This window comes from Desmodus rotundus, chromosome 4 (genome assembly GCF_022682495.2).
Source record: "Desmodus rotundus isolate HL8 chromosome 4, HLdesRot8A.1, whole genome shotgun sequence".
Taxonomy (NCBI): Eukaryota; Metazoa; Chordata; class Mammalia; order Chiroptera; family Phyllostomidae; genus Desmodus; species Desmodus rotundus.
Window position 1 is genome coordinate 47,325,828 of NC_071390.1, and position 22,131 is coordinate 47,347,958.

Sequence of the window (22,131 nt, forward strand, 5' to 3'; positions counted from 1 at the left end):
CCTATCTCTGCTGACCCCAATTAATGAAAGGCCCAAGGGAAAAATCCAAACTATTTCAAAACCAAACAGGCACCTGTCCTGTGCTGTAGTTCATTCGAAGGTCTAACAGAAGAGCAATGCTAAGCAGCCTGGTTTGCTGGGACACAATTAGATCACTCATTTCCATGTTCACAGAAATTATTTCTCAGCTCCACTACAGGATTAGTTGGGCACAGTATTTAACATCAAGTAAACTACTGTAGAGTGACTCAGTTCAACAGAATGACCATCGATAAAAATACCAGATTATAGCAGTTGACAGAGACAAAGAGGAATCCGGGGGTGGGGAGGGTCTGGAGAGAACAATAATGAACTGCACCAGACAGAAAATCACTGTGTGCATGGAGTGAACTAACACTAAACAGTCATCAAGCCTGGGTGCAAAAGTCACTGTCCTATGTTGTTCTGCCTTCCCAATTAACTTGTTTACCAGCTTTCCTCAATGGGTTGTTTGGGTTGTTTTTTTCTTTTTATCTAGGAAGCCATTTTCTTAAATTCTGTACCTTGGTCAACACTGGAATTTAAAAATGTGGTGTCTCTGTGCCAGTAAATATTGAGACAAATAGGAAAACAAATCAACGGACTCAGATGAGCTATGGATCAGCTAAATAACGTTCAAAACTGATGGGTTATTTTTATCCTGGATCTCCATGAGTACATTTTTTTTAACTTGCCTGGGTGATTTCTGACCTGCTTTTGGATAACATCCAACTAGGACAAACTGCCTCTGAATAAGCCCAGACGGTGTTGAACTGCATCCCATCTGGCCAGGGAAACTGTGGCTCCGCAGGCACAATAGGAAGCTGGAAGCTTCCCTGGCAGTCTGCAGCCAGCTGGACTCATCCCAAGGACACCGTGTCCAGACAGAAACACCAGACAAACAGGTACGCGTGAGGGTGATGGGCAGCCCCAACAAGCCCTTCCAGAAACAATCTATTTGTCAAACAATCAATTCATCAAAACTGTGTTTCTATTTAACTATTTATAAAGTGTAGAGCAATTTATACGGCATGGGGCAGTTTTAACAGCTTAGGAGAATTTTTCTCAGAGCTTTATTTGGACTGTAGCTTTGCTGCTACCACTTTCCCACAGCCATCCCCAAGGCATCCTGCCTTATATATTGGAGCTGGAGGGAGAGCCATTCATACCCTGAATCCCTTGCGGTAAAGCCATTCAGCATGGCAGTGATGAATTTCCCTAAGATTCTTTGAACTACAAAGCCATCTATTTTCAACTTATCCCAAGATCCCAAAGGCCCTGCTTACAGAAACCCTCGCCCCATTATCCCTTTTTTTAACCAATATCACATATCTAAATAAATTCCCGACACATTCATTGACCACAATGAATTCTTAAAATAGTTTTACATATTAAACTATTAGGAAAAACTTCTAAAAAGAAAAAGAAAAAACTAGTGAAGTGACAGCTTGGCATGAGAAAAAAATATCAGTTACAGTTTCACATTTCTTGGATGACAGAAATGTGCCATTTGAGGAATTCTCCCAAAGGGGATTCCTGAGATAATGAATCCGTGTGCAATGCTGAAAAAATGCAGTGTGATTTGTTCTGCCTTGGAGGTACTGGGACTAATATTGCTCCCTGCCAATGCTTGTCTTTCAAGAGGGATTATAATGCTTAAATAAAAAACAGAAACACCAGGTTGATGATGTGAAATGTAGGGATTTTATGAGATTTAACACTCTATAAATGTGTAGGGCAAGGGAACAAGCTTATACGTTTTAGATAAATGTTACCTATCCTAAGTTATAAACATTTTCTTGCCAGAATGACATGTGTAATTTACTTATTTATATATAAATATATAAATATAACCCAAACACCCTAGTGGTGATGTTTAACTACAAAAGGATAAACTACAACCTATTAGGTGATGAAAAATAGTAGGTAGACAATTACTACTTTTTATGGAGCAGTGAATGTGAAAGGATGAATGAATGAAATGAATAAATACAGAGCAACAGTTAAAATGCTACAGAGAGAGGATAGGTTTGCACAGGCAGATGTCACTGTGCGGACGAGAACAGAAAAGAATGAAAAGAAAGTTACAGAACGTCTAACAAATGAGGTACAAAATGCATGAAACTTGGCATACGGGATTCCAAGTCCACTGAGGAAGAGAAACAAAAGCAAGTCAAAAGCAAAAATGTTGGGCCCAAAGAACCCTGTTCAAGAAAAATATCACTGCTGATTTAGAGCAGAAAGATATGTGTCTCATCATTTTTGTACCAGAGAATAAATCCAAAACCAAACGCTAGCCCTGGATTCTATTTCAATTTTGCCAACAAGACAAATGATGTAGTCAGTAAGATCTAAAATGTAATTATTGTAAGACCTTAAACACTTCATAGTTGAGCTAAATTCAAAGCAAAAATGATGTTCTGGGAGAAAAGAAATTAGCATTTAATGGAAAGACAACAGTAATATAAAGTACAACAGGAATTCAGAGGGTTCTTTTCTTTTTCTTTTTTTTATTGTTGTTCAAGTACGGTTGTCTCCATTTTCCCACCACCTTTTCTCCCACCCCACCCATCCCCACCTCAAACCGTCAATCCTACCCCCCTTTGGCTTTGTCCATGGGTCCTTTATACATGTTCCTTGACTTGATCCTCCCACTTCTTTCCCGTTTTCACCACTCCCCACCCCTCTGGTTACTGTCAGTTTGTTCTTTATATCAATGTCTCTGGTTACATTTTGCTTGCTTGCTTGTTTTGTTGATTAGGTTCCACTTATAGGTAAGATCATATGGTATTTGTCTCTTACCCCCTGGCTTATTTCACTTAGCATAATGCTCTCCAGTTCCATCCATGTGTCATGAGGGTAGGAGTTCCTTCTTTCTTTCTACTGTGTAGTATTCCATTGTGTAAATGTACCGTGTTTTTTTGATCCACTCATTTACTGATGGGCACTTAGGTTGCTTCCAGTACTTGGCTATTGTCAATTGTGCTGCTATGAACATTGGGGTGCATAGGTTCTTTTGGATTGGTGTTTAGGGATTTTTAGAGTATAATCCCAGCAGTGGAACTGCCGGGTCAGAAGGCAGTTCCATTTTTAGTTTTCTGAAGAAATTCCATACTGTTTTCCACAGTGGCTGTATCAGTCTGCATTCCTACCAACAGTATACTAGGGGTCCCTTTTCTCCACAACCTCACCAGCACTTACTGTTTGTTGATTTGTTTATGATGGCCATTCTGACCAGTGTGAAGTGGTCTCTCATTGTGGTTTTAATTTGCATCTCTCTGATGTCTAGTGATGCTGAGCATCCTTTCATATGTCTCTGGGCCCTCTGTATGTCCTCCTTGGAAAAGTGTCTGTTCAGGTGCTTTGCCCATTTTTTTATTGGATTATTAGTCTTCCTGGAGCAGAGTCATGTTAGTTCTTTATATATTTTTTAGATCAAACCCTTGTCCGACATATCATTTACAAATATATTTTCCTATACAGTTGGTTCCCTTTCATTTTGCTGATGTTTTCCTTAGCCATACAGAAGCTTTTTATTTTGATTAAGTCCATTTGTTTATTCTTTCCTTTATGTCCCTTGCTCTAGGGGACATATCAGTGAAAATATTGCTGCATGGAATAACTGAGATTTTCATGTCTATGTTCTCCTCTATGACTACTATGGTGTCACGTCTTACATTTAAGTCTTTTATCCATCTTAAGTTTATTTTTGTGTATAAGTTGATAGTTGAGTTTCATTTTTTTGCATGCAGCTGTCCAGATCTCCCAAAACCATTTGTTGAAGAGGCTATTTTTACTCCATTTTATGCTTCTGCCCCCTTTGTCAAATATTAATTGACCACAGAGGCATGGGTTTATTTCTGGGCTCTCTATTCTGTTCCATTGATCTATGTGTCTGTTCTTATGCCAGTACCAGAATGTCTTGATTACAATGACCTTGTAATATAGTTTGATGGCAGGTATTGTGATCCTTCCTACTCTGTTATTTCTTAAAATTGCTGCAGCCATTTGGGGTCATTTATGGTCCCATATAAATTTGTGAAATGTTTGTTCTACATCTGTGGAATATGTCATTGGTACTTGAATAGGGATTGCACTGAATCTATAAGTTGCTTTGGATAATATGGACATTTTGATGTTGTTGATTCTTCCAATCCATGAACATGGCATATGCTTCTAATTGTTTGTGTCTTCCTTAATTTCTTTCTTCAGTGTTGTGTAGCTTTCTGAGTACAGGTCTTTCACTCCTTGGTTAGGTTTTTTCATAGGTACTTTATTTTTCTTGTTGCTATCACAAATGGTATTTTTTTTTCCTGATTTCTGATATTTCATTGTTGATGAACAAAAATGCCTTCAATTTCAGGATTATTGACTTTGTATCCTGTTGTTTTGCCAAATTCACTTACTAGGTTGAGTAGTTTTTTGGTGGAATCTATAGGATTTTCTATGTACAGTATCATATCATCTGCAAACAATGACAGTTTTACTTCCTCCTTTCCAATTTGGATGTCTTTTATTTCTTTTTCTTGTCTGATCACTGTGGCTAGTACTACCAATGCTATATTGAATACAAGTGACAAAAGGAGACATCCTTGTCTTTTTCCTGATCTTAGTGGGAAAGCTTTTAGTTTTTGCCCATTGAGTATGATGATGGCTGTAGGTCTTTCATATATGTCCTTATTATGTTGAGGTATGCTCCCTCTACTCCCACTTTGCTGAATGTTTTTATCATAAATGGATGTTGTACCTTATAAAAAGCTTTTTCTGTATCTATTGATATGATCATGTAGTTTTTGTCTTTCCTTTTGTTTATGTGATGTATTATGATTATTTATTTGCAAATATTGCACCATCCTAGCATCCCTGAGATGAATCCCACTTGATCATGGTGTATGACCTTTTTGATGTGTTGCTGGATGTGGTTTGCCAGTATTTTGTTGAGGATTTTAGCATGTATGTCCATCAGTGATATTGGCCTGTAGTTTTCTTTCTTTGGTGTGTCTTTATCTGGCTTTGGGATTAGGATGATGCTGATCTCATAAAAAGACTTTGGGAGTCTTCCCTCTTCTTGGATTTTTTGGCATAGTCTGTGAAGGACAGGGATTAGCTCTTCTTTAAGTATTTTGTAAAATTCTCCTATGAAACCGTCTGGTCCAGGCCATTGTGTGCCAGGAGTTTTTTGATTACTGCTTCAATTTCACCAGCTGTTATCTGTCTGTTCAGGTTTTCTGCTTCTTCTTTATTCAGTTTTGGAAGATTGTATTTTTCTAGACATTTGTCCATTTCACCCAGGTTTTCAAATTTCTTGGCATATAGTTGTTCATAGTGATTTCTTACAATCCTTTGTATTTCTGTGGTGTCATTTGTAATCTCTCCTCTTTCATTTCTGATTGTGTTTATTTGGGTCCTCTGTCTCCTTTTCTTGATGAATCTGCTTAAAGGCTTTTTGATTTGGTTTATCTTTTCAAAGAACCAGCTCCTAGATTTATTGATCCTTTGAATTGTTCTTTTGGTCTCTATGTCATTTAATTCTCCTCTGATCTTGATCATTTCCTTCCTTCTACTCACTCTGGGCTTTATTTATTGTTGTTCCTCCAGTTCTTGTAGATGTAGGGTTAGGCTGTTGATTTGAAATCTTTCTCTTTTTTAGGTAGGCCTGTATTGCTATGAACTTCCCTCTCAGGACTGCCTTTGCTGTATCCCATAGGTTTGGGGCTGTTGTGTGTTCATTTTCATTTGTTTCCAGAAACTTTCTGATTTCTTCCTTGATCTCATTATTAACCCATTCATTGTTTAATAGCATGCTATTTAATCTCCACAAATTTGAATATTTTTGAGTTTTTTCCTTGAGGTTGATTTCTAGTTTCAAGGAGGGTTGGTTTTGTTTGTAATCCACAATTAACTCCATATTAGTGGTTAAAATTAAGTAGTAGAGTTCAGTGGATCATCAAGAAAAATCAACTATAAATAAAAGGCATTAGGCCCAAACTGGTATGGCTCAGTTGACTGGACCTCCTCCCACAAAGTAAAAGGTTGCTGGTTCTATTCCCAGTCAGGGCACATGCCTGGGTTGCCAGTGGGTCCCCTCGCAGGGTATATGCAGGAAGCAACAGATCAGGCAACCAATTAACATTTTCCTTACACATTGATGTTTCTCTCCTTCTCTTTCTTCCTCCCTTCCCCTCTCCATAAGAATAAATAAATAAAATCTTTTGTAAAAAGCATTAGAATAACAAGGGTCACTAATTCAGTTGTAGTTATACTGTGTCACACACAGAAAAATGGAAATATGGTTATGCAGAGGTGGGAAAACAATGTTTATTTAGTCAGTGCCAACAAGGAATTATGGGACTACACAATGTGAAAGGAAAAAACTCCTACTTTTCAGTATGTGAAGTTAAGTTACTGTTTTAAAAATGTTCACTCTAGTTATTTGGGGCATACAAGGTAGGGGAAAAGTAAGTTTACAATTGTTTAAATTGTGGATTCTACCACCTTCTTGACCTTCTCCCTCCTAGTCCCTATAGACTCCTTAAGCTGCTACATAAATCTAACCCATGGGAAGCTTGAGCTTCATAGATTCACTTCATCCCAGAGAGAAACCTACCGTTTTCACAGAGTCACTCAAAGCTTCCCACTGCTGGAATGGCATCGCTATCTGGCTCCTTCGCCAGTGGTCATAGCGGGCTCGACTCTCTTCATTAGTCAAAATCTCTTTTGCCTTCTGCAGTTTCTGAAAAGTCTCCACTGGAAAACAAATCAAAAGATGAGTAATTCTCTCTTGGAGGAGTTAAACTCCCAAACAATCATACTGATCTCACTGGAATATGTCTCTGCTACTTACCAGCTGTGTTACCTTGAACCAGTTCACCTCCTCAAACTTAGTTTCCTCATTTGTAAAGTGTATCACAAGGACAAGTGAGATTATGCGTGTAAAGTGCCTGGCTCACAGTTTATCCACTCCCTTCACTGAGCTCCTGTCATGTGCCAGCTGCTGTGCCAGGTGCTGATGACACAGGTGTGAACAATAGACATGATCTATTTAGTTGGATAGACATTTACAAAGGATTTACAAACATTGGAAAAATTATAATTTTGTCTACTAGGAAGAAAACTACCTTTTCTAGTAGTAGTTTTCCGAGAGGGTAGTGACCAGGCTAGAGGAACGTTATAAATAAAAATACCTAAGGCATCTTAATTTAGCGGAAGGAGAGAATGCCAATGTGGCTGGAAAACACAGGGCCAGTAGATAAACAATGAGGGATGGGGCTGTACAGTCGACAAGGACCCAGTATCCAGGACACTAGAGGTCATGCTGAGGATTCTGCTCTGGTTTTTGTTGTAAGAGCAATTGGAAGTTATTGGGAGGTGTTAAGCACAGGAAATACCATGGTAGATGGTTGATAATTGGCAGCTTTGTCACTGCTCTATTTGACGAGAGGGCATACAATAGAAATCTTTCATAGCCCTGTTGGAAATACTTTCAATGTCACTTCTGCTCCTCAGTGAAGTTAAAACTTTCATAGAGCCCTGGTTGGTGTGACTCAGTTTGTTGGAGCATCATCCCATGAACCAAAAGATTGTGGGTTTGATTCCCAGCGAGGGCACATGCCTAGGTTGTGGGATCCGTCCCCAATTGGAGGTCTCTTGTTGGGTTGCATACGAGAGACAAACAATCGGTTCTCTCTCACATGATGTTTTTCTCCCTCTCTCTCCCTCCCTTCTCCTCTCTCTAAAATCAATAAGCATGTCCTCAAATGAAGATTAAAAAAATAAATTAAAAAAAAATTTCTATTGAGCAAGATATAAGATCAATATGTGAAAATCAATTTTTCTATACATTAGCAATGAGCAATCTGAAAATGAAATTAAGGAAACAATTCCATTTATGGTAGCATCAAAAAAAATTTAATACTTAGAAAAATCTTACAAGAAAAGTACAAGACTTATACACTGAAAGCTATAAACACTGCTGAAAGAAATTAAATTGCTAAATAAGTGGAAAGATACCCTAAATAAGTGGATCAGAAGACCTAATATTGCAAAGATGGTAATAGTCCCCAAACTGATCAACAGATTCAACACAATGTCTATCAATATATCAGCTGCCATTTTTTGCAGAAATTGACAAGCTGATCCTAAAATCCATATGCAAACACAAGAGACCCAGAATAATCAAAACAATCTTGAAAGACAAGAACAAAGTTGGAAGAACTCACAGTTCCCAATTTAAAACTTTCTACAAAGCCCCAGTAACAACAAAAGTGTGGCACTAACACAAGGGTAAACATAAATAAATGAAATATTAAGAGTCCAGAAGTTAACACTCACATTTACAGTCAACTGGATTTCTACGAGAGTATCAAGATAATTCACTTGAGAAAAAAATAGTCTTCAACAAATGGCACAGGAACAACTTATATCCACATATGAAAGAATAAAATGGATCCCTACCTTACAACATATGCAAATATTAACTCAAAATGGATCATACATCCAAATGCAAAAGCTAAAACTATAAAACTCTGAGAAACAAATATCAGAGTAAATCTTTGTGACCTTGGGGTAGGCAATGGCTCCTTAAATATGGCACTGTAGGTGCAAGCACAAGCAACAAAAGAAAAAACAGAAAATTGTACTTCATCAAAATTGAAGATTTTTCCTTCAAAACACTTTAATAAAGTGAAAAGATAAGCTATGGAATGGGAGAAAATATTTACAAATCATAAATCTGATAAGGGATTTGTATCTAAAATTTATAAAGAACTCTTACAATTCAATGAGAAGACCACTAACCTACTTTTAAAATTGGCAAGTGATTTGAATAAACATTTCTCTAAAGAAGATATATGAGTGGCCAATAAGCACATAAGAAGATGTTCAAAATCTTTAGTCACTGGGGAAATACAAATCAGAACCACACTGAGACACCACTTCACACCCACTAGAAAGGCTAAAATAAAAAGATAAATACAAATGTTAATGAGGATGTAAAGTGTTAATGAGGAACTGGAAGACTCATAATTACAGAAAACTATAGAACAGTATAGCTACTTTCAAAAACCATTCAGCAGTCCCTCAAAATGTTAAACACAGAGTTAACATATGGCCCAAGAATTTCAACTGTAAGTACAGTCAACTCTCTGTATCCCAGGTTCAGCATCCATGGATTTAACCAATCGTGACTCAGGAATACTCAGAAAAGCTCTGTCTGGTGTGCCTCAGTGGGTTGGGCTCTGTCCTGCCAACCAATGCCAGTTGATTCCAGGCCAGGGCACATGCCTGGATTCAGGGCCACGTCCCCAGTTGCGGGCATGCAAGAGGCAACCAATCAATGTTTCTCTTGAACATCAGTGTTACTCTCTCTCTCTTTCTCCCCCGCTTCTCTTCTTTCTAAAAATAAATAAAATCTTTTTAAAAAACTACTTGCTTAAAAATTTTTTTTTCAGAAAAAATGCTACATTGTTGCTGACATATACTATGTTTAAGCCTACAATGGTTGCACCTGTACTGAAGAAGTACACACTTTTTTCCTTGTCCTTGGTCCCTGAACAATATAGTAAAACAGCTATGTACATAGCATTTACATTGTATTAGGTATTATGATCATAATATAATTAGGTTATATGCAAATACTACCATTTTACACAACAGACTTTTGGTATCCACAGGGGCTCTGGAACAATCCCTATGTACACCAAGGGACAACTATATAAACTCAGTAAAATTGAAATAATATGTCCACATAAAAACTCGTATATTGATGTTCATAGCAGCATTATTCATACTAGCAAAAACAACTCAAAACTCGCAAATGTCCAACAGCAGAAAAATGGGTAAACAAAATGTGGTATAGCCACACAATGGAATTATCATCCAGTCACAAAAAGAAATGAAGTGCTGATACTCGCTACAGCATGGATAAGCCTTAAAGACATTATGCTACATGAAAGAATCCAGTCACAAGAGGCCACATGTTATATGATTCCATTTATATGAAATACTCAGAAAATGCAAATCTATAGAGATAGTAAATAGATGTGTGGTTACCAGAAGCTAGGCAGGCGAAAATGAGAACTAATTGCTAATGAGTACAGGGTTTCTTTTTTTTCCCACAACAATCTTATGAAGTAGATATAATTATTACTATTATTAATTCCATTTTATAGACTCTAAGGCTAAAGGAGGTTAATGTAACTTGCCCAAGGTCCTAAAGCTTCAAGTAACGGAGCCACGAATAAAACCCAAGCCTGCCAGGCTCCCCAGCAGCTGCTCTGCACTTGACGGCCTTCCTGCCTTGCTGATTTTCCTGCAGTGCATGTTACCTCTAATCCTCACTTTCTCCTCCACCTCCGGGGTAATAAAAACCTCATCATTCATCAATAAGATCCAGGTTGCGCCCTTGAGAAACCCAGAGCCTAGTAAGGAAGCAGATATATAAACAAGTCATTTCAATACAATGTGATAAATAGAAATACAGAGGCCAGACTGGTTGTGTATGGGGAGAGTCAGGAAATATTTCATTAGTTTTCTGTACACTTGGAGTCATCCTTGACTCTTCTCTTTCTCTCACACATCATTTCAAATGCATTAGCAAAGTTCGTTGGCTCTACCTTTAAAATAGACCCAAGATCTGTCCAGACCGGTGTGGCTCAGTTGGCTGGGCCACATCCCACAAAGAGAAAGGCCTCGGCTTTGATTCCCCGTCAAGGCACAAGCCTAGGTTGCAAGTTCAGCCTCCAGTCAGGGTACATGCGAGAGGCAACTGATTGATGTTTCTCTCTCACATTGATGTTTCTGTCCTTGTCCTTCTCCCTCCCTTCCCCTCTCTCTAAAAAAAAAGAAAAGAAAAGAAAAATAAGTAAAATAAAATACAATAAAATAAACCAACATCTGACCTCTTGTCACCACCTCCACTGCCACTGCTTTGGTCAAAGCCACAATCTGCCTCAGCTGGATTATTATAGTAGCTTCTCAGTTGATCTCCCTGCCTTTTCCTCCGTCTATTTTCTACAAAGCAGTTAGAGTAATATTTTAAAAAATAAGTCACATAATATCACTTCTCTGCCCAGAGTGACTTCCAACAACTTTTAATTTCTCTTAGAATGAAGCCAAAAATTCTTATTATGGCTAGTAAGCCTGACATGCTCTGCCTGCCCTCTGCTCCTCTCTTCCTTCTCTGACCTCATTTCCTTCTGCTTTTCCCCATCTCCCTTTGCTGTAGCCACAGTAGCTTCCCTGCTGTTCCTTGACAGCACTTCAGCCTCAGGCAGGGCCCTGGCACTTGCTGTCTTCTGTCCTTTCTACCATGAACACTCTACCCCAGGCACTCACGTGTGACTTCCTTCAGATATTGGCTCAGAGGCTTTCTTGTCGATGCAGTTTCTCTGACCACGCTGTATAACATGGCTGCTCATCCCATCAGCCCCATTCCTTTGTCTCCCTTGCTCTATTTACTTTTCTTTTTTCTTTACCCTCCCTGGAGGACATGCTTATTGATTTTAGAGAGAGGGAAAGGGAGATAGAGAGAGAGGGAAACATCTGTGTGAGAGAGAAACATCAATCAGTTGCCTCTCGCACGTGCCCTGACCAGGGACTCAGGGACCGAACCCAAACCTAAGCATGTGCCCTGACCAGCTCCAACCAGCTAAGCCACACCACATCAGCCAGGGCTTTTTTTTTTTTTTTTTACTTTGCTTTATAGTACTTACCCCCTGACATTATATAGTTATTGGTTTGCAATCTGTCTACCAGAATACACACGCCATGAGGACACTTGATCTCCTTTGTTCTCTGCTGCATCCCTTGCATGGGAACAGTACAGCGGGAGCTCAAAAAATGTCTGTTCACTAAACACATGTGTGAATGCCTTCCACTTTGAGTGTGAACATGAAAATAATCACATAGTGCTATTCCCTGAGCTCTAAGCACCTAATAAATCACACACACCCTTATAACATTTTGTGAATTGGGAACATTTTAATAGTATCATTGAAAAAATAATTAAAATTACCCTGATAGTGCTTAAAAATACCTCATGGAAAGTAGTCAGAACCCTCTAAAACAGGTGGTAGGGCAAAGTGTAGAGAATACTAACTATACCACCATACCAACTGTGAAAACACTGAAATACTTCTGTGCCCCAACTGGTAAAGAGCTGACCTTCCTGATCCCCAGTCCCCCAAACACACCACTTCACATGTTCGCTTAGCAACCAGAGCTGCAGCCTGCCACAGACAGCACCCAAGGACCCTGCTCCAGGGTTGGACAGCACAGGTACCTAACAGGCCATTCACTATTTAATATCACCACTGGAGGTAGTAGCAATTAATGAGTTAAAGGGGAGAGCCTAAAGATGGGGCCATTGAAAGCAACAGGAAAACAAAGAAAAAATAAAAGCATCTTGTCATATCAGCTGGCTGCAGGGAGCAATCCTTCCTGTTGCTGATGACAATGTAAATGTCTCTCTGTGTAAATGTCTCTCTGTATAAATGAGACGTCACTTTTTCCAACAGGAATAAAAAGCTCATTAAATTATCACCGCAGTTGCACATGCCAGTTACTACTAGAGTAGGGGTTGTAAAGATTTACATATTTATTTGTGAGTCACCTTCTCTTTGCACATTACTGTTGGCCTGTTTTCTAGAGTATCCAGAACAAAAGCCTGCTTGGGCTGATTCTGATGTCAATCCCTCAACAACAATTGATAAGCAAAAGCAAAAGAAGCCTTATCTTTCCCGTTAAGTGGCCTTTTCCTTGTTCCATCCTCTTCCCGACATTTAATAAAAATGAGTTTGGGTTTATATTTCTCCTTTAATATATCAACTAATCAAATGAGTCACACAAGATAAATATTTACCAGTTCTAGGAAGAGAGATCTCATTTCGTGAGCTTGTATGAGCAAATGACGCTGGAACCTTTGAGAGACATTCTGACTTAACTCCTAGGTCTACTTTGAAAGTTCATATTTCACAATAGAATTTGTATTATTATGGCCACATTTTAAATGCAGAACACTTATAATTACTTGAGAAATATAATATGATGTCAGAATATGCTTTGAAAGAAGTCTGAAAAAAAAATGTACCAACTGTTATAGCAGTTCTCTGACAGAGAGGTAAGAGCAGTATAGGAAACCATTCTGTGTAGCATGGACCCAGCTCCCACTCGGGAAAGCCAGTGGGGAGCGGGGTCTGGCACACAGGACCCACGCCCACAGATAGGTTCTCCCGTGGAGAATCAGGCCTGCATTGTACCTAGGCCCCTTTGAGACTTGCTTTTTGCTAAAACTCCCTCACCCTGAATTGAGGCAGCAAATGTTTACTGCATATCTTTAAAGTAACTTCCTAAAATCTATGCTAAACCTTCCAAGGTCGAGGGTACCAGTTCAATCACTTTTCCCTTTACGTTTGCAAATATCCTTCTTTTTTGATATAATTAGCAACATCTTCTCCTTTATTTTCTGTAACCACCTAAAGCTAAATGAGGACCATCCTCAAGGTAATGTGCCCAGAAAAGCAATAAAAGTCTGTCAAGGAATGGGTCAGCATGCTCTCCCCTTGAGAGAGTGGCCCAGCCGTCCCTTTTCCTCCACAGGACTCAGTAGTCTGTGTGAATTTGTCCGTTGCTGCCACAACACACAGATGATCCCGCAGGCCGGGATCCGCGTCACAGCAGGCTTTCACTTTCAATATTATTTATTACTATATGTTACTTTTATTCTGAGGGAAAGAAGCAATGAAGAATCTCTGAAGTAGGAAAACAATGAGACATTCAAAGACATCAGCAAGGGACAAAGATGCCCTTCTTCAAATATCTATATGTCTTTGAAGACTTCAAATCAATAACAAAAACACCATTTCAAAAAAATTTTGACCCATTTTTTCAGGGTCAAAAAGAAGCACGTTTTAAAGCATTGGCCTGAAACAGTTATTGTCACGCACATACACAGGACTGGCATGGAGGGTGGCCAGGATCTTTGGAGCTCAGTGACACAATTTCTGTAGCACAACCTGTCCTGCCTCCAACACCCACACCTGGAGAGAACGGATTTCCAAAAGCCTTAGATTTAAAATTAAATGCAAACAAGAAAGCTCTAATGGTTACTTATAAAAAAAGAAAAGTATCCCATTTTGTTAAATTTTTATCTTATAGTGCTGTATAAAAACAAGAAAAAAAAGTCAACTGAATCATAATTGCCACATCGAGCTCTCCCAGCATGCAGGACACCCCACGTAATCTTCGTGGCAGGCCCATGCAGTAATACTATCAGTCTACCCATTTACCTGTGAGAAGGCGCAGACATGTTGCCCATGGTCAAATAGCTGGGAAGTGGGAGGTAGGAGCAATCCAGACAGACAAGCCTGTGTTCATATCCACTACTCCATCGTGCTAACAAGTCAGTAATTTCAATGGCAATGGTTGAGACTACATTTAGTGGACCAAAAAGGTATGTATTTAAGTTTAATTTCTCCCATCTACAGTTGCTCAACAGGTTAGCCTTGCTTCACTTTGATGAAATACATTTCAAAATCTTTCCAGTGTATTCTCTATTTCTGCCAAGCTAAAATTCAGCATCTGGGTGAATTTTTTTAACATCTTAAAATATTTTTTATCAGACATCCTAATCCTTCAAGTACGTAAAGAATCACTTAGATTTTCACAGAGTCATATTCATCCAAATTGAGTAAATGGATGCTTAAACAGATTTGAAAACAATTTCTACCAAAAGGTTGAATCATCTACCAACTGCAAGATTGACAAGGGAAGACACTGATGTGTGTGAACCTTTTCATTTTAAACAATATTTACACAGCGCAGTGTTTCTCTAAATAAGAAACTCTGTGGTCGCCCATATGTGAAACCCCCATGACTATGGCAATAGAAATGGCAATGATTGCAGTGATTCATCGTGTATCCCAAATAGAAATTGTTTTCCAGGGACAGAGAAACGACTCAAAGCTACACTTCATTGCGGGAAAACCCAGTTAAGGAATAACCTGGGGGCTGGTAGTTGGTTTTAAGTGTTTACCAAATGTTTATATTTCAAGTTAGATACCTATTTTAATATTAACTCCAGCTCAGAGAAGTAATTAATGTCTCCTAAAGAAATGTTCATGAACTCATTCATTCACTCGCTCAAGAAATTATTTGCACAAAGTGCAAAGATGTTCTCTGGGGTAGGTGCTGAACAAGATACGCAGGAGGTCTGCTCCACTGAGCTTCCAGTATGACTGATAAGCAAACGGGCAACAAGGAGATGGCCTGATCACAGTTTGCTGCCTGATATATAAAGAGCTCTGCAAGTCACACATGACCTCCCAGAAGAAGTGATGGCTAAGCTAAGACTTGAGGCTGGAGAGTGACTTCGCAGAGCAGGGAGGTGTACACACCTCTGGGGGGTGGAGGGGAGGGTTCCAGGCAAAGGAGCAGCAGGCAGGCACTAAGGTCTGAAGGAAGAGTAGAAAACAGAGCACCTTATGGAACCAAGGTATTTCTGAGTGGCTAAAACATGGACTTGTAGGCATGGTGGTGGAGAGAAAATGAAAATGGAGACGTGGGGGGGGGGGGGGGGGCGGGGGGAGCCCAATATGATAGCTTTGTACCTAAAGGCCCAGCAATGACAAAGAGTAAACTATAGCTACATGTGCAATATGGGTGAACACCACCGACACAAGGTGAAGCAAAAGAAGCCACACACACAAAAATACAGCATATATTGTGTGATTCAATATATATGAAATTCAAAACTACTCAATGACAACAGAGATCCACAGATGCGAGAGGGTGCTGACTTGAACAGGACATGAAAAGGGACTTCTCGGGGTGCTGGAAATGGTCTTCATCACCTGAAGCAGCACATTATACCACTGATTAAACTGGTTAGACATACACGCAAATTCATCAAGTTTACACTTGCAATTTGTTCCCGTTGCCTTAAACAAGTATGCCTTAATAAAAAGGGGGAAAAATCAAATTAGCAAAAGTAGTAGTTAAGTATTTAACAAAAAAAAGTGACCTCCTATATTAGAAAATGATCTGTTTATACAAATCAAAGGGATCAATGATTTCTAGAAAAAAATCATACAGAACTTTAAGATAAGGGAAACTTTTTGTACCAATACTTAGGTATTTATTCATACATTTGATAAAAATACCACAGGAGTGAAATCATTACTATGACATATGTAACTATATGGACCAACCATGTGCAAATTCCCAAAAATCAGAACATGAGCAACATACAGCTCTTTAACACTCACACACACACCCATGCCCACACCCACCTACACCCCAACAACCACAGGCGCTCCTGCAGACATTACTCAGGGCTTCTTCTCTGGCTTGTCAGGTTCTAGGAAGGGAAACATTTTTTAATGAAGAGGAGTTTCTGTTTTATCATTCGTGCAATGTAGAGTTATAGATAGGTCTCAATCATAATAGTTTCCTTATGGAAAAATCGTACATATGCACATACTATACATATACCTACAGTATACACATATAGCAAACATAATCACCAAATTTAAGATAGTATTACCTACCCTGAGAGTAAAATCAGGGTATGAATACGCAACAGATTTTAACTGCATGGTAAAGTCTTAAGCTAAGTGGTACATTACATGGGCATTTGTCTTGGTATTCTTTATACGTATTAAATAGTTTATTTTTCCCCTTACTTAAAAGAAAGATCACTGTCTTCGGTGGGAAGCAATTCAATGACCGCTGTAAGGATCCAGGCATGAAATGAAGGTGACCTACTATAGCGGTTGTGAGGATGGGGGGAAGAGGAGAGAGATATGGAAGGTAAATCACCAGCATTAATCACATGTGGAGAGGAGGGAGGTGAATATTTTGCTTGGCCAACTAAACAGATGGAGGTTCCATTTACTGAGATGGGAAACATTAAAAAATGAACAAGATTTTAGAGAGGGTGGAGAGGAGAATAATGAGTCAGTCCAGTTTTTGACAGGGTGACTTTGAAATGTCTCCAAATAGAGATTTCCAAGAAGCAGTCGAAACTACAGTCTGAAAATGAGGAGCAAGAACTAAGATAGATTTGGGAACCACCAACAAAGAGCTGATAATTGAAACCACTGACTTAGACTAGACTCCAGAGACAAAGGGAGAGTAAGCCCAGAGGAGAGTTTAGGAGGGAACCTTAATGCAGTAGAGAAGGAGTCACAAAGAAGACAGAAAGAGCAGCTTAAGAGGCTGGAGGAAAAGCATGAGTGCATATCCTGGTAGCTAAGAGAAAGGAGTGTTTCAAGAAAGAGAGCGTGATCAACAGTGCCAACTTCTGATGCAAGGTCAGGGAGGTAAGGACAAAAAATCAACCACTGGATTTGTCAGCCAAGAAGTCCTTGGTGACTGTTACAAGAACAGTTTCCAAGAAAGGTGAGGAGGAAGTCAGACTGGGATAAATTGAAAACTGGGTGTATTAAGTAAAGATATCAACTGTGAACCTCTTCTTCAGGAAATTTGGCTCTAAAGGGAAGGAGAGAGATAGAGGAGGAGCAGGAAGGAGACAGTTAAAGGAAGGATTATTAGTTTGTTAGTACTTTTTCAAGCTAAGATGTACATAGGAATTTATGTCTAAATTTATGCTAATGAAATTCAAGTTATCATACAGGAAAACACAAAAGTATGAATATATTATCATACATATGGATATATATCATATGTGGACATATTCAGGTCCCTAAAATGAAGAAAACACAGCAAGTTCTAATCAAAACAACCATCTAGTTACAAACATACTTAAGTTATGTACTCCAATGCTAGTGAAATAAGGCATAAAGTGGACAAATCGTAAACCATGAAGCAGCACATTAAACCAGAAAGAAAAATGGGTGTTAAATGACTACTATTAGAGAAAAGACCCTACACTTTTCCCTCCCACCTCCCATCCAATAGTGCAAAAACATTCTTTGGCATTGAATGAAAAAATAATTTAAAAATAACAGAGAAAATAAAGTTAAGTTACTATTCAAATGGCTCATCTTCATGAGAAACAAATAGGAAATACCTACCCGCTTTGGAGTTCTCAGGATGTTTGTCAGGGTGACATTCCAGGGCTCTGACCTTAAATTCTGCCAGAATTTGTTCAACCTAAAACAAAAATCAATGTTTAAAATAGAGTCCAACTTAAATGACATGAAGGAAGAAGCTGGACATCAGTCCTTCCCCAAACAGCCATGATTAACCCAACTGTTCATTTTGATCTTTATATTTGTATTTGGACTTTTTACTCTAAGAAATTATATCTTCAATAACAAAATTCAGAAAGTATCCAATAAAATCCCCCTATCCAAATAGTCGTCTGTGATGACAGTTTAATGTGTCACTGTATTTAAGTAATGACCCAAGATACCTATGAGGTCAATGTATTTAAATGTCAAAAATGTCACTTAATGACATTTAAATGTTAAAAATGTATTTAAATGTCAGATAGGTTCATCCTAAGAATGTGTAAAAGATGTGTTCATACACCTGAGTTCTTCAAAAGATGCTTGTGCCGTGATTGGTATGGCTCAGTCTGTTGGGCATTGTCCTGCAAAGCTAAAGGTCACCAGGTAGATTCCCTGTCATGCCTGGGTTGCAGGTTTGGTCCCCCAAGGCGGTGGTGTGTAGGAGAGGCAACTGACTGGTGTTTCTCTCTCACACATTGATGTTTCTCTCCCTCTCTTTGTCCCTTTCTTCCCCTCTCTGTAAAAATAAATAAATCCATAAAGTCTTTAAAAAAACATGCTTAGGCACCATTCATTATTCAGGGATGACTGTCCAGTTTATATATTATCAATTATAAAGTTTCTTCCTCCTGCCTTTTGGCCTTTTTCAGTTTCATTAAGAATTTCACAATTTTTTAAAGGACATAATTCAAACCTGATCATTCCACTACCAAATAACAGCTTGGTTAGAGATTATGACTGGGAAAACAGAATCTTCAGCCCTAACTGAAGAATTCTATTTGAGGGCTATCTATGCTTTGATTTGATTTCACTCACCCATCTAATCCTTATTATCAGTAATAATCAAACTTGGCTTTATTAATCATAAGTGCAATGACAACATCAGAAGACAACAGTGGTTATGTGGTTCTGGGATCTGATTGCTTCGTTTTAAATCCCAGTTCTGTCCTGAGATTTTAGGCAAGTTATACAACTTCTAATTGCCTAGGTTTTCTCATATTTACATTAGACAAATAGTATAAGTAGGGCACTTAACACAAAGTCTGATTATAGTAGAAACTCAAAAATAGCAGCTAATTATTAAATGTCAGTGGTTAAGTAACTTGTCTGAAGTCATTTATCTAGTTACTTAAAAAGCTAAGTTTTTTGTTAAGTAAGCAGTTGGACTTCAAATCCAAACATCTTTCCCCCTGTTTTATATGGCTGAATTCCTCAGGCTCAGGGACCTAATTAATAAAAGCAAGTTACCTCTTGTCTGAGAATTGAGTTCTTGAGCAGCTCAGCTCAATATTGCCGTAAGATTCATGGGAGGGAAAACATATGTTTATCAGCTCCATGTCATTCTTAATCAGTTCCTATAAAAAATTTCTTCACTTTTCTAATCAGACATGCAAATATATACAGCCTAGACTAATAACTTTACTCTTTTCCTTGTTAAGCTTTTACTGAGGACTTCCTGGAATAATGGGAAGAAACAGACTTTCTGTTAAGAACTGTAGTCAATTGTTTCTTCTTCCTGGGTGTTCCCTTCAACCATCAGACACCATAATCTGTTTATATAACAACGAAAATTGAGAATAACTTGTTTTTCAAATTTAAAATATTAAATATTTACATATCTTGGGGGATTTTAATAATATACACGGATAAAATCATACCTATCTATCAAAGATAGAAATTTTGGGTTTTATTTTTACTGTTTTATTTTTTGATTACCATCCCACTAGGAAACATTTTAGTATTAGCCCTTGGAAGTAAATGTGTCAAAATGGTTAATTTTCAGTAGTGCTGATATGCACAATTGTTAGTTTCTTCTTTATATCTTCTATACTTTGCCAATTTCATATTTTAAAAGTTAAGAATAGTCCATATATGCCTTTCATAGTTTTCATAGTTTTACAGTCACAAAGTTCATCATAAATCTCTTATGTTGGCTGGTTCTGGTTAAACTAACTAGTAAAGTGGTTAGTTTGTCTTGGACACATTCTATTAATATTAATTTCTTGGCATCCCCACCCCATGTGACCACTGCCAAGTGCAAGCCATGGGCAGGTGGAGGCCCTCCATTTCAAGGTCCACTGAATCCTGACTTTCTGATCCCATGTTCAGTGGTCTGCCTATCCTGCTGGCCAGCAAACATGCAAAAATGTTCCATTTTACTTGTACTCAAATCAAAACATCAAAGGAATGATAATGACCAGTATATTGAAGGTACAAAGAACTGATCATTTTCGTGCTCCCCTGGTGCAAATGCCTTGAAAAGCAGTTGGGATATATATTTCTTTCATATTCTTTGATCCAACAATTCCAGTTCAAGGAATTGGTCTAAGGAGATTATCAGAGGTGGGAAAAGAATTTAGTTATAAGAAAGTTCATGCTATACATTGTAAATAAAAACTTATGTGTCCATAATAAGATATTTGTTAAAGGTAACTGTAATATAGCCATAAGCTGGAAAATGTTGCAGTCATTAAAAAAATCATTTTGTTGCCCTGACCAGTGTGGCTCAGTTGATTGGGCATCATCTCACAAAGCAAAAGGTCACTGGTTCAATTCCCAGCCAGGGCACATGCCTGGGTTGTGGATTCAGGGGCACTTATAAAAGGCAACCTATTGATGTTTCTCTCTCACATTGATGTTTCTCCTCCTTTCTCCCTCTTCCCCTCTCCCTAAATATGAATAAATAAAATCTTGTAAAAAATCTTCTTATAGTAGAAAACTTTTAAAAATCTGAGATAATTTATATATTGTATTTCTATAAGAAAAGAAAAGCTACAAGCATTTTTCCAGTATAAATCCATATTTTACCTCAAAAGAAATGATGTAATGTATAATAATGATAATAATAATAGCTAATATTTATTGAGACTTAATATGTGCCAAGCATTGCTCTAAACATTTTACATACAGCATCTTTTTTAATTCCCACACAACTCTCTGAGGTGGTACTATTATTATTCCCATTTTGCAAATTAGGAAACCAGACATAGAAAAGTTAAATAATTTTCCCAAGGCCATACAGCTAGTAAGTGGCCAGGATTTGAGTTCAGGCAGTCTAATTTCATACACATGTAAATAGTCACATATAAATATATATACATGTATGCATGTACTTATTTACACAATACATGGACCTAGCACATGTATATGCACACATAATTGGCATGCCTACATCATAGACCCAAATATTAAGCATCTAGGTTAACATTTTCCTTTGAGCTCTCTTCATACTCTATATTTCTTTACCAAATATACATTAATCTTAGAAATTAAGTTTTAAAACTTATATTCTCCATATCCTATTAGCACACTGTTTTGATCTGCGCCAGGAAATACTCTCGTACGCAACAGGGACTAATCCGATTTCCCCTTGGGCAGATCTTGTCTAGCTTTCCCTAGCCACACAAATGCCCTCTGTCTCTCCCTCCATGCATCTAAATTTTGACCTCGTAAAATCATTTCATGACCCATCTCTTCTCTCAAGTCTTTTCAGATATTCTCTAATTCCTGTTGCACTTACAGACAGTACCACATAATACAGTACTTGTATGCTCCGAAATTGTTTCCCATGTATTAGCTTTGGCTCCTCACCTGGATGTTAAGTTCCTTATATATTCATACCATGGCTTACCTTGTTGTTTTGTTTTGTTTTGTTTTGTTTTGCACCCCACCCCCCCATTGCTTCTAGTACTGGCCTGATGTCAAGTGTTGAATATATACTTGATTACAGACTGGCAGATGTTCTTCAAATAACATGACTGTAGTGTAATAGGAGCTTTCCAAAAATTGTGATCTATTCACTAAAAAAAAAAATGAACTGATTCTAGTGATGGAAATTTATATGCTACAGAATATACTACAGAAAAGAGAAAACTCATTTTAATAAATGGGTTAATCAGTAATCATTTCAATTCAATTAGTT

At 38.1% G+C, this 22,131-nt stretch overlaps 1 protein-coding gene across 4 annotated transcripts in view; it reads right to left on the bottom strand.

Annotated features, from left to right (window-relative positions):
* Positions 1-22,131, bottom strand: part of DNAJC12 (DnaJ heat shock protein family (Hsp40) member C12) — a 44,686-nt gene that overhangs the window by 12,704 nt on the left and 9,851 nt on the right. For all 4 annotated transcript variants that reach the window (XM_045196128.2, XM_045196129.3, XM_024561343.4 and 1 more), the window contains 2 exons: positions 18,051-18,129; positions 6,626-6,765 (listed from right to left, as the gene is read on the bottom strand). In XM_045196128.2, the coding sequence (XP_045052063.2) occupies positions 6,626-6,765; positions 18,051-18,129 (219 nt within the window). The remainder of the gene's footprint in view (positions 1-6,625; positions 6,766-18,050; positions 18,130-22,131) is intronic.